The 14,421-nt window shown below is 39.1% G+C and overlaps 1 protein-coding gene across 1 annotated transcript in view; it reads left to right on the forward strand.

Moving 5' to 3' along the window:
• The window catches only part of LOC143188452 (UPF0489 protein C5orf22 homolog), a 327,293-nt gene that overhangs the window by 192,237 nt on the left and 120,635 nt on the right, over window positions 1–14,421 (forward strand). The window contains exon 3 of the mRNA XM_076392718.1: window positions 6,043–6,158. Coding sequence (XP_076248833.1) covers window positions 6,043–6,158 — 116 coding nt within the window. The remainder of the gene's footprint in view (window positions 1–6,042; window positions 6,159–14,421) is intronic.

Consider the following 14,421-nt stretch of genomic DNA (forward strand, 5'->3'; position numbering starts at 1 on the left):
AATCCAACAAGACAGTGACAATAAATACCTTTGAATTGTGATTAGATACTGAGTGATGGTTCGGCTATTCGATGACTATTTAAAATTTCTCAAATCTAAGCTTTTTTCTTTGGAGAATATTCAAGGAACCCAATCAAAGGTACGTATCCACTTGTGAGTAAAACGATCACAAGTTGCTTTCGAGAGTACTCTCAGATAACATATTTACTATCAGACACTGCGTTTAGAGTAACTGAGAATAACTGTCCGAGATGAATACATTACCTGAGAGTACCCTCGAGAGCAACTCGCGATAGTTTTACTCTGAAGTGGGCACGTACCCAAAGGCTCCGAAGGCTACAGGCACGGTTAATCGAGAAACTTCATCGGGAACAATACAGTTTTCCCAGGGAAGCGAGAAGGTAGGAGTGTCCCAAGGACGAGCATGGTTGGCCTGAATTTTTCGCATTAATATCGATTCAGCTTTACAGCTTTATCCCGTCGCACGCTTGTCGTTCCGTTTTAAATACCTGTACGTGTTGTACAGAACGGTATATTACAAATCGTCCCGTAAATTATCATTCCCTCCCCTAGCCCCGCTGCCGCGAGAGAGGGAAAAGACATACGGCGAAGGTGTCGATGCTGGCAGTAACAATAAGAGTTACGCGACGTCTTTTAATGCCTACCAAGATGAATGGATCGTGGACGATAATTATTGCCCGATCGTACCGCTACTCCTGAATATAATTGAATAGAATCCTTTCCCCATCCTTCCACTCCTGTCCCGCCTCATCAGCATAATCATATTATTTCAACGCATTCTAGGCGCGTGTAGGCCGATCGCGAGTGGGATAAACGAACGGTACTCCGCCGATAGGAGCCGATGGAATTCCATCCTACGGCACTGGGTGAAGGAAACCCGTGGAAACACGTGGGAAATAGCAAAGGGAAACGTGCTTTGCCAGTCTGCAGATCTCGTCGGCCGCTATTTATTGGCTACGCGTTGTTTTCCATGTAACCAGTGTAGGAGCTAATTGACTGATCTCATGGTCTATATTGTTATCAGGAAAAGGGAACGCAGGACACGTGAGAAGTGGAGTAGCGTGGATGGAGAGGATTGCGACTTAGACGGGGTAACAGGTACTTTAACAGAGGATTGCTGGCTCGGTGATCGGTGATTAAATCGTTGGCAAAGTTAACTGAGGATTTAATTCAATTACTGTGCGTCTGGAAATCTGAGGGCTTATGAACTGTATTGAAGGTGTTTTAAGTTATTTACTATAGGAATGCAATTTTTAATTAGGTACAGGGAGAATATTTTAAGGAAAGTGTAGAAAAGTAGGCAAAGTTTGAGTTATTTTGGATGAAACTACTGCGGGGATTTTTTTTAAGCTTTTAAGAAAAGATTGTTTTATAGAGGTGGAAAATTAAAGTATTAACGTTACTAACATGTGAGACTTATCATGAAAAATTGAATTCTCAAAAATATGTGACACATGTGAAGCGAGCTTGTTAATACTTTGATCCTCAAAGCACTTACTCTGTAAAAGTACCACTCAAATTCGTACACCATTTTTCGATAAATTGATATGTTGTAACAAGTTTTTAATCAAACGCTACGATTTAAAATTGTTGCATTTCAGAACTGACTCCATCAACTATGAAAGTGTGTATTACTTGAAAGTGTGTCGATGTATATGTAAACTATACGTATTCCTTTGAAGAAATACAAACTGAATCTTTGTAAGACATTTAAGGAATGACTAATTAGTTTGTAGAAAAAAAAAACTGAAACGCCTCCGTCAAAATTTTAATACAATAGACGTTCACTGGAATTATTTCACCTTGATCGTAACATCCTCGGTCCTATTCTACTTAATTCTTATGAATTCTCAAACCGCATTGTGCACTACGAGCGCTTAGAAAGATAATTGCCATACATTAGCATTGATTAGCATCATTGCTTATTATACAACTGTACGCGTACATCATAATAGCATCGTAATTTAAACAGCCAAGTATTCTCATGCAAAGTAATTAAGAATCCCGATTAGAAACACAAATCTAGGTTCACGAGTGTAAGTTCGATACTCAAAGAACGGTATTATTACAGAAATTTATGCATTGAATATTTTAACTTATATTCCAGTATGAATAAATCATTAATTTCATGTACTCCTCAGTTTTCAAGAAAATAGGTTTTTATATTTCATAAACTTACTACTGGCTCATAAAATTAGCATGTACGATAGAATACTAAAAAATTAAGGTTCATATTTCCTCAGGAGCTCGTAAATATACGTCAACAGATTCTCAAGTAAAACTATGATAAAGTATTTTAATTTCTTGCTTTAAACATTCACTAATTGAAAGCTAAAAGATGTTTATTATTTCCTACGTTGAAAATAAAATTCTTAAGGCACATTATCGGATCTATATTTTAAGATAAATGCATTATTATCTAAATAATTAAATTTGCAATATAATCTAATGGTACAATTGACCCATTTACCCTTAGCGCTTCTATGTTCAGTATAACTAAACTCAGTGTGACTATAAAAATAATTACAGACTAGAAAGGATTAACACCTCAACTATAAATTTCGTGAGCCTTACACGTAGGTGTCTAGCTTTAGCTCAAAACCTGTCGATGTAAAGCTTCTATCCCTAGGTGAACTCTGACAGCGCAACACGACCAATCGCGTACGGTTGAAGTTAATTAATATTGTAGCCAGCCAGAGGCAGCTAATTGAACACGCCTCCCGTAGCCAGAGCCAGAGAGCCAGTATCAGTCTGTGAACAGATTAACGAGTCGATACGCCTCTTATCAGACTTTACATTTCGACTCGATACCCATGCGGAGTCACCTTTCGTTATCAGACTACTGTGCCCCGATTCCAAATGACCAGTCGTAAACGGGGTCCACGCACACGAACCCGCAACAGATTGAATTTAAATTACTCCCAATCGCGCATCTTCCTGATCTACGGGGTACGAGTTCTCCAATTAAATCTTTATGTACTTTTAAAACCCGATCGGGGAGCACGATCGATCCAGTTAATCATTATTAATGGGACACACTGTCCGATCGATGCAAGCTGTTCGAATGCTCGTTACTGCGATGGGAGATTGCGAATTTGTCTGATTTCTATAGAGGGATTAATCATACGTGTCAATCGTGAAATATGGTCGATTTATTGAGTCACGAGGGTATTATTTAGGTGTGACACGATCGGGAGTAGTGATCTACGGTGAGGAAAGTCTAAGGCAATTGTCTCGATTAAATAGATTCAGAGCTTTCACTGAATCTTTTAATGAAGCCGGATGTAATAAAATATTGCAAAGCTGGTGGCATTTTAGAAAGTAAATTAAGGTTTACTTTTTTGATAGGCATTTTCGAACAATGCACAGTAATTTTAAGGCACACGTTTTACGATAAAAAACCTATAATTTCAATCATTTCATAAATACATCAAATTGCATATAAGTAGGTACTATCACAAACTGTGAAATCGAATCTAATTATCCTTAATTTACTCCCTATGAACCAAGAATAGAAAAGAAGTCACCATTTCTGTACTCACAGTTCCGCAGGCACCCACGCAACTCCTCTCAGCATCTAAAACATGAGAAAAGATATGTTCAATTGAACGCCTAGAATTATAGGAGAGAATGAATACATTACAGACCTAATAATAAGGTTACATAGGGCAAATATTCTGCAGGATAAAGTAATTAAGTGACAAGAGTGGAAAATTAGCTGATCGCGCGTGGAATATCGAAAATAACAGGTCTAAAGGCAAGCCTCCCATGGTCTCCCTTGAAACTAGTGTAGGCAAGCGGCAGCATAGAGAACATTGCTGCAAGACGATAATGGCGACGTGGGAGAACTGGCGCTGAAGAATGCGTAATTGTTTTGAAAGAGATCGAGCTTCGTCGTCTTTCGTGTGGGACGTGTGAAAGGCGGCTCAGCCAGCCGTCACTGAGCATAAACGCCGAGGACAAGTTTCATTTCTTTCATCGTCTATCTATCTGGTCGCCATTATGGGCCCGTCTTTTAACGCCACGCGCTGCTATATGCGAGCAAATCGATTGCAGCATGCACGCGGTATTGCAATCTTTGCGGATCGATTCCCATGCTAATTAGAGGGATATTCTATTAATACGATGCACAGTTTCTCTGGCAATTAGGTCTATTTAGATCCAAGTTTGATAAACGTCTCTTACAAAAAAGGATATTTATTTAACCACAGATTACCCATAGAGATTTATATACGCAAACAATTAGATTTCATTAGTCTAAAAAATTGTATTCTATAGACTAGTAGATATTCGAAGAAGAAATGTGTAATTTTTTTTCAAGTAGGTATGTGAAAAGATTTATACTTTAAAGAAAATTAGAAAACACTATTATAAAGTAGAAGATTAAATCCTTTATTTCTAATGCAGGACCGATTCTACTATTAGACGAATCTAGACAATCGCCTAAGGACACAAAACCTAACTCATAAATAAAGAAAAGATAGATTGTGAAATCTTTTCGATTTTTTAATTCTAGCAAAATACTGTCGAATTTAATATAAAATAAATACTTGATTATTATAAATAAATGTACTTAGTGTTTTAATTAAATTTATGTATAGAGACGCCTAAATTTTCTTTGCCCAGGAGCATCAGGTACATACCCTTGCATCTGCCCTGTTCTAATGTACATGCTCCAATAAATTCTAATACCTTATTATACGTATAAAGGTTTCTTTAGATGTGTCAATGTTTCCAACAAAGATTCTATTCTCCACAGATGATCGACTCGAAGCATCACTGGCAAATCTCGTCAGATTGCCTGTACGAAAAGTTGTATGGAAAACATCCAAGAATAGGGGGTGTGGAGGGGAGACAGGGTACTCACTGCGAGGAGGCAATTTCGAAATTTCGAAACAAGATGTATCCGATCGCGGGAGGCAGTCGAGTGGAGACACCAACAATAGGGATTATTAGCATTGGCTGAGCCGACTTCAGGTTGATATTGGTCTCTCGAGCACCGACATATTGTAATCACGCGGATATATTGTGCTCGCGCATTGCACGCTCGCCTGGCCCTCTCCACCCACCCTATCCTCCGCATCCACCTACTCCACCTCCACCCTCTCGCTGTCTCTGCCACCCGCCCTCGCTCGCCTGTAGCCCTCCCCCCCTCTCGCCAATCCCCTCGGCCCTCCTGCAGCCGATCAATGCCCTCTTCTCCTACCGATAACTCGATAATATTACACGCGAAAACCGCTTTCGATGTGCTCGCCCAGTCAGCGAGCCACTTGTGCGAGCAAATAACCAGTTATCGGAAAACCGATTTTATTTTCGAGGTACGCTACCTTCGATATTTTTTTCCTACTGCATTGCTCCCCTTCGTCTCTGCCCTCGTGCCCTGCACCCTTTCCTCCTATTTCGACCCTTGTGTACTGGGTATAGCGAAGGTGGGAACCCAAAGAAAGTTAACAAATGCTCACCAGTTTTTAAATGATTTTCTTTTATAAATTAGGTTATATATAGCTAGAGTTATTTAGTTTTGAGTATAATTTAGGGAACTATTTCTGAAACAGAGTCACAGCTTGTGATGCTGTTCCTTTTGTAGTAGCTTATACGAGTTGTTCCTTAATTCAGAAGCAACTTTGGTAGAAATTTGACTGTTTTTATACAAAAAGAATTAATTATACATATCTCTTAAAGATTTGCAAGCACGTGCACCCATAGAAGATTTGTGGCTATCATATGATACCTCATCCCTCCTCTTCTCCACTCCCCAAGAAGTAGAGTAAGTTTTATATGAAACTTTTTTTAAAACGAGTTATAGAGGGAGATAATTACCTGCGAAACCGCAAATGGGCACCCTGTATTTGTGGTTAGAGCAGACGTCTGATTGAAACCATTTTTCTAGCACGGGCATCCTCTGCTCAGGAGAGTGTACGATAAATTCAAACAATCGATTCTCATTCAATTAGCCTGTTAACCAAGAGTCGTGACCCTCGTACTTTCACTGATTGTTGTTTTTTTTCTTATTTTTCGCAGGTCCTGAAGGATGCTACCGCGGCGCGAAACGAGCAACTCACCGAATTGGAAACCCTATTCGACTACTTGGACGAACACCGCAGCCTCCAAGGTTACGAGGGCGAGAAGTCGGCACGGTGAGTTAGCATGATCTCTACATTTTATTAGACATTCGTGCACCGGCGTGATTTGCACCGAGACCTCGTAAATCACGCAAGTCCAGTAACGAAATTACAATGAGTTCCGTTCGACGTGGAAAATTGAAATCCCTAATCGGATTCCACGCATTAAATGCACTTTATTAGCGCTTGCTGTTTGTCCAGCATAGATCGACGCATGCGAGCCATTTCGTTTCGAGAAGCAATAGCCAGCGTGCGGCTGTTTTACAGGCGATCATCGAAAGCGTGAAATGTAAATTGTTATGGTCACTACTGAATAGGTGACTATCTAGCGGATAAAAGCTCCGCGCCCATTTATGATAGAAGCGAATGTCTTTTCTATGGCTATGAATAGAGAAGCAGTGAAAGCCAATTTTCATGTGCAATTATAGAATTGAAACTGCTACTTTTGGGTAAGAAGATACTTCAGTAGCCCACTACAATTTAAAATACAAGTGACAAAATTAGCGTTCTCTCTTAGCAAAGTAGAAACCATGATATTAAGTAGATCATGGGCGTCATGGTCAGACAGTGGTGTATATGTATATTATAGTTTAATATTCAATTGAATAATGAATTCTTGAAAGATTTAGAATCTGATCATTGATAATTCGAACATAATATACAAAATCATTATGTGCATACTTTTTCTGTCCCTATAAATGCTAAAAAATTGTCTCTACAGAAAAACAACAACACATAAAAAGCAGGCAAAAGACATTAGAAATTTTTAAATTCGTAGTTCTGAAAGTCCATTGAAATTCGACTTAGGGGCAAATTTGTATCGCTGCAATGATGCATCAAAGAGCAGTTATTATAGCAGAGCCACACAAGGACCAGAGAGACAAGCTCGGGTAGGAAGGCAAAGACACAATGACATATCGACGAGAGACAGACGATGCTGTCGTTTCGAAAATGAAAGAATCCCGATGGCTTTTTTCCTGCTTTTGTTCGCGCGTCGATTACCCGAGTATTCGTGCCTCAACAGCCACTATTTTCCGAGCCACCATTCAAACGGTCCCGTTCGCTTGTTCTCTCTGTGCCAGCCGTAAGATTCGATATCGAAAGAGCGGTGGAAAAGGAACTATGATGCAGTGGGCTCAGAGAATCGGGAAGCCAAAGATCCCTGGGCACAAAGGGCAGACGGCAAAGAAATTGCATCGCACGCTAAATCTCGGACGTCGACGCAACCGCCTAATCAATCTTCAATCGGCACGATTGATTCTATCAAGCTTCCGCTGGCGACTACTTGATTTCGACGACCCCTCTCCTTTGCGGCCTTTGCAGTTCACTGTCTGACGCGTTACGAACGAATCGCGGGGAGCATCTCGTGCTCACTGCTCTAACTTCCAGGAAATGTACGAGTATAGCATTCCTTATGGTTTTCTTAATAGGTTACACATGATAGTTCTAAAAATATGTGGTTACTGAATGGGACTGGAGATGAAGATATTGATTAGTGATACGTAAAATTTCTTGCTAAATAACTGTGGTAACAATAATCCTTAAAACAGTATCGAACACTTTTTCGTTCGAGTAAAATTTGACAGTGAAATGAATGTAGTTTATTTCCAGAAGTAAATAATATATCATTTTCAGCTAATTTCTTATGTGAGTTTAATTTTATTGAGACTTTATTACGTGTCGAGTTTCAATAGAAATTTCTATGAATCCTAATTACCATAATAAAACTAGAATAGAAATAATATTGTAGGTAATTACTATAGTGGATTTAAATTGTGACTCGTAAATCTCATTTTTATCTGCAAAGACTATTCTTGAAACAAATCCACCTAAAAACACATTAGAATGTATAATTTAAGCTCGCAAGAAGAAATCCTATCGAACCTTTTACTTTCCCATTTAGGAGACAAGTAAATATTACCAACATCGTCGCCACAAGACTACATTACAGAACACATCCAAATAAATTCTAAAACGACCTTCTACCTACCTCCAATTAAACAGTATACCCAAGATTAGTGCACAGAAAATATTCATTACCCTCCACCAGCATTGGTCGTAAAGTATGATAAAGTATTTCAGAAAACCAAGCTGGTGGTCGTATCCTCCTTATTACAAAAATGGAAAAGAAAGAAACGAGGAACTTTCATCCGAGAATAATTTCAATGCATTAACATTCATGACAAACGCTTAATTCTCCATCGACTTGCGACTATTACGCGAATCAGGATCAGGTAGCAAGGTGGTCATTATCAGGAGACTGGCAATTATCGTCCGCGAAGTGTACACGTGCAACAAAGTTTATGTCTGACGCGCGTCTCACGAGAACCCACGGGCAACACGCCGCGGATAAGCCAGCATTATCGTCTTCGTCTTCGTTGGCTACGTCGCCGTCGCCGCCGTCTGTGACGACGACCTCCTCGACCGTTCTCCTCGAACGTGCGCGTAAATCCTTTTATGGTCGTCGTGTCGCGAATTCACGAGTTGTCACCGATTTTATTGCCACGCCGGATTGCTCGGTGTTGTCACGGCTTTTACGCTGTAGGGGCGAACGCGAGTATCGAGACTTCCGGCATTTCGTCTGACGACAAGCGATTCCAGGGAACAGCGCAAGATGCAGACGTTCCGCGCTGCCAGACTCCCGTCGATTTTTACTGGATGCGACTAAACAAAAGATTTTCTGTGCACGTTTCTGCGCCAAGTCAAATGGCAAAATCTGGTATGTCTGGATTTACATGCAAACCCTAAATCAAATTCTATAAATTAATCTCTGTCCCATAATTCACGCCTGCCATTAATTCTACAACTTCTACGGCATTTCAATTTCACTTCAAGAAAACTACCGCGAAGTAGTTTCACGACACGAATAGTGGGAAGAGGACTGAAGTGGAACCAGTTACGATACTCTTGCAGGCAGAACGCAACAAAATTACTTACGACGATTCATTACCCTCAGTATGCAACAGCATCCATATTCTATCTTTGCTATTAAATGTTCCATAATTTACGCGATGATTCGTAAAATATGATAAAGAAGTGTCTGCGCAATTTTTGCAATGAATTCTGAAACGTGGTAACCGCTGCACTTTGTGGCATCGAACTTCGACCTGACTTGCCACGAAAGTCTGCATTCCAAGAGAGCCACTTGAAATCGAAGAAACATTACCCGCGCGCATAAAACATATTCGCTATTAACCGTCAGGATTCTTTTGGCGAACGAAAATTATCATTCATCATTGGGTCAAGACATCGATAAACTTTCTCCAACCGTATAAAGCCCGGTGTCGCGAGTGTAAGCGAAAGATTTACAGATCCTCGTGATTCGAGGCACTATCTCTTCGCGCTGATAATTGTCGCGAATTAGTCCAGTAAATCAGACCGTTGCGCCTAGTAGTCTCTCCGCCTTCCCTCTTCCTTTTCCTACTCCGTACTTGCTACGCCGTATATCCGTCTTCTTCCCTCGCCCCCGTTTTGATCGTGAGAATGGCGTGATCGTTTCGCGTAAATAACAATTAAATGAAACCCATGGCGCATTAAGTCCAACTCTCGCCGCCCTCGGTCGCTATCCCGTGTTACTCGTAGATTATCGTACCGAGCATAAATCCCAATTACCCGCCCACAGTGCGCATAATGATCGATAATTAGCCGGTACGCGTCAGCACCTTCGTTTCATCTCATTTCACTATCGCCCTAGCCTCCCGATTCTCATACACCTATTTCGTTGCACCTTTTGTGTGGAGCTCGAGTTCTGCTCCTTGGGTTGGGGAGATCGAGGACGACAGTGAAAGCTCTTGGTATGTTTTATGGTTGACGAGTGGAGTGGATTATTTGTCATGATTTAAGTAGAATAATTAGGGTCTTCAGGAATTATGTTTTTTAGGAGGTGTGGGTGAAGTCAAGGGAACTACGGTTGTGAAGGATTATTAAATATACGAATCCTAAAAATAGATTGGGATTATAGATCATTATAGATTATAGATCTTAATTATAGATCATGTACTTTATAGGATAATTTCAACAGTGTATTGTGAAATGTATAGAATTTTTTCCTTAATGGCCTATAAATCAATGCGATTTTATATCCCTGTAAAAAATAATGAAATGTGTTTCTAATATAAAATTATTAATTAAAAAGAAAATTCCCAATATTGTGCAGTAAAAATAAGAATCTTAAGACAATTATAGACTTAAAAGTGTTTGTATCTATTAAAGTACTCAATAATGTTTAGCCTCGCAACCTGTGATGAAACCATACTTAAAACCGCTATAAAGAGATTGGAGATACAAAAGTAATAAACGACACTTTTTTCAGAATCAACGATCTCATTGTAGAGGAAATATACTCTCCAATGAGAGCCGAAATCTTCTCGCGCTTCCAGTTCACCTTCCCTTCCGGCGTCATCAATTAAGAAGCGACACTCGCATTTGAATACTAATCAAGACGGTATCGAGATAATCGCGAATGTCCCTAGACGAGCAGTCATAATTCCTACAAAGAGATTCGTAACAGCAACAGATGAGTTCCCGATAATCAGGGTACAACAATAAATTTCTTTGAAATTGGCCGATCGACCGCAGGTGTATTACAGGTGCAATACCTGTCGCCAAGGATAACCGTGCACATGGGGCAGGTGATCTCGAAGAAAAATTCCAGCGTGATCTAGAATCGATCTTGATGAGTTCTTTACGGATTGATGCATCGATAACGTCCATGCTACTTATGGACCTAGGTCACCTTTTGTTCGGGCAGCATCACGCTTCTCACTTCTTGCCTTGCATTTCTAGGACTATGGGGACCCCTAAGATCCATCAGGACTTTGGGCGTGTTTCATCAAAGGTGATTTAGCGCGGGCCTGTTTTTCAAAGTAATTTCACACACTGATCACTTTTGTGAGGGTATACTATGAAGAATACTAGCACAGCAAGTAGTAACAGTGTTAAAACAAATTTTCTTGTAACGCAGATTGGTAGAAAAGAAGCACTAAGATATTAATGAACTGATCAATTGAAATTACTATCATTGTATGAAGAACTGGAGTTTCTTTTAACATACAATTACTCTTACTCTTCTCAAAAGATATAATTCGAAGAAATCTACACAAAAAGTTTATCACGCTAAAAGATTGTATACCATCCATATATTTTTTTCACCAAAGTATTGAAACTCATTAGGTATACAAAGATCTTCTAGGCGAGTCATACGATAACTGCAGCCTATTAAAACCTTCTCTAGATTTTACTACAAAGAATCCAGTATACCGTTTGTAAAGTGAACAGTAATGACTATCGCGACGATCTCTGCTTAAAGATAAAGATCTCATCGCGCAGTATTACGTATTCCGCGTTTATCGCAATGAAAACGATTTAAATTTTCCTCGGTTGACCTCCAGCGCGCGCGACCCCTCTTGTGTCAGCGGAATTCATTTTAACAAGGAACACACGGATGGGATTCTTCGCGGGGCGAACAGCATTCCCCATCTGCCATTTCTACATAACCCTGGCCCCATGGAACAATTATTATTCTCTGCAGATCGCCTAGGTTATTGAGCAAGAACAGGACTTCCGCCGTGGCATCAGATAGTCCGGCTGCATGTGCAGCATGGAGACAGAATCGGAACTCTCTTCATCTACCTGCGAATCCTCGTGCATCCGTGTACACGAAGCCACTGTGCACAGATTACAAAGTGGATGTTGCCTGCAGGGGCTAGGTATGATTTGTGCTCCATTGTCTAGGGGTATTTACACTTCAGTCGATTTGACGAGCTGTGCTCGTGTTTAATTAAGCCTGGTGTGAAAAAATTGTGGAAGGTTTGATTCTGTAAGATAGCTCAGGATTTTTTATGGTATTCCAATATTAATATTTTTTCTGGGGAAGAAAAATTGGAATCATAGTAATGTGTGTTAAGTACATACAAGTAGTATAAGCAATTAAATTATACTTATAGTAATAGAACAGGTGTTAAATTGAATAGATAATTTTTTCTCTTAGTTTAGTATTGAATTAGTGAACGTGAAATTCTGAATCAGGGGTAGTTTTCATTTCTATACTATCATCAAAAGGTACTACCTTTTATTGGGTAATATTATTCGTTAGTATTAATGCTAGCTGAGTGTTAATAAGATAATAAGAAGAGTGAAAATGGAATTTAAATGGAAATAAAAAATTCTATTGCCTTTCTTTTTCATTTACGACCGCAATTTTCTGCACATTAATACAATATGTATTTTATTCTGAAACCTAAGTAATAAACAGGCTTATATTGATATTAATTGATAAATTAATTTTCGCAAGAATGTGGCAAATCTCGTAATGTATTAACGTATTAATGTAAAGAAAGATCGCTGTTTCAGGCTTCTAAGTGTGAACTGTGTCCTTCGGGAGTGACGTTTCGCCACTATCTTTATCAGGAGACTGGTCACCTAGCCAATTAAAGATCTGTAGTTGGTAGCCAATGATCCGTGACATGAGCACAGGTACTATGAATAGTGCCAGTTCGGTATCATACATATCTCTGATGAGGCCAGTTGCCAGTGCTAGAACTAGATGAAGTTAGCTTCAGAGAAACATGGTTCGTGGTTAAATCCCAGACACTGTCAAGTGTAAACTGTGGGAGGAAAAATAATATTATAAAACAAAATCAGCATTAACATTTTTCTACGTCTAAATGAACTCCTATAGACAAGAATTGTTAAGAATGAAATTTACACAGTACTACAAATGTATACACTACTGCCCAAAAGTCAACAGTAATTACAGTGTTCTTTATGTCGATATAATAAAATAGATTAGTAGAATTATTTATCGTCATTAAGATTTTTTTCGACTCTATATTAGACTTTATACTACATTTATTGATTATAAAGTTTTTCTTCGGTTAATCTCAAAATATAAAGATAGAAATATAAAAAGTTGAGATATGTTTAATAAACAATATAATAAACTGATATTTAGATTCCAGGCCTCGAGCATATTTAATCCAGTAATTGGCCCGCTTGATATCTCGTTGTCCTTAACATTCGCAGTTAATTTGGCTTATCAAATACCGTATATCGAATTAGTTCCGTGCAGTAGATATTAGCAGGTTAATGACGCAGAGATAAAAGTTCCCTATGATAAACGCATATCTACAAACGTAACTAAGATATGCAGATTTTATCACTCGATTGCCGTGCTGAATCTCTAATTACTTCGGAGGGTATGTGATTTCTGAAGGCGCCGCTTTCATTTCGCTCGTTCGCCACGTTCGTAAACTTCACATTTTTAAGGGCCTTTAATCGAGTTCTGCCGTTTCGGTTTCTTAAGCATTTGAACACTGAAACTTGATATTAGTACTGTCTATAACTAGATAACGCCCGGATACCTCTGCTTGAAAAAATACACTTTACAAGTGTCATGAAAATAGAATCGCATTCTTGGTAATTAAAATTAGCTGATTATGAGAACTGTGTGATGAATATAGAGTAGCTCATGGCCTAATTCAATTGGTAGCATGTATTTTTGTTAACAATTTCATCTTCAGAGTAAGTTATTCTTATATAAAATCTCTCATTTAGAAATAATGAACTTCTTAAGAAATTTCTTATACAGAAGAAATATTAATGAATTATTCTATAAACAATATAAGAAACTTTATACCAGTTGAAATTTATCGTTTAAAAATATATTTTCAAATGTGCTAAATATATAATAGAAATATAATTATTAGAAGAGGAAATGCATGACAGAACCAAAGAGGCACTTCTTTGTACCTCAGGAGATAATCATGTTCAAATAATTAATCCTCTTTTACCAGTGAGATTAAAAAAAAATGAAAAAATAGGGAACTTATATTTGTTAAAACTCTAAGTTCTAGACGTTGAAAATTTTGATTCAGGTTACGCCTTTGGAGTGCAGTCTAGGACTAGACGCTAGCAACACATGTGAGGCCTATGAGAAGCTAGAAGTGTTTCGATGGAAATTGGCAATTATCGTAACCCATAACTAAAGGCCACGCAGTCTGTGGAAACATAAGGTCTGCACGCGGCATTCAGGGGTTAGAGTGCAGGCTCATTACGTGATAATTAGAAATTAAGAAAGCATCGTTGGTATCCTCGTTGCCCCTCCCTTTCTCCTCCCCTCGATCCTCCACCTATTTCTATCGTCAGCGTTCTCTGCCCCTATTTCTCCTCTTCCCCTCTATTTACATCTTCCCATCGTTTCCCCCTTTCTAACGTTTCCTCGTGCGTCCTGCACCGCGATCGTTTTCATTGCAGTTAAGCGCATCGTCAGCTGGCGAAT

This window comes from Calliopsis andreniformis, chromosome 2 (genome assembly GCF_051401765.1).
Source record: "Calliopsis andreniformis isolate RMS-2024a chromosome 2, iyCalAndr_principal, whole genome shotgun sequence".
Classification (NCBI taxonomy): domain Eukaryota; kingdom Metazoa; phylum Arthropoda; class Insecta; order Hymenoptera; family Andrenidae; genus Calliopsis; species Calliopsis andreniformis.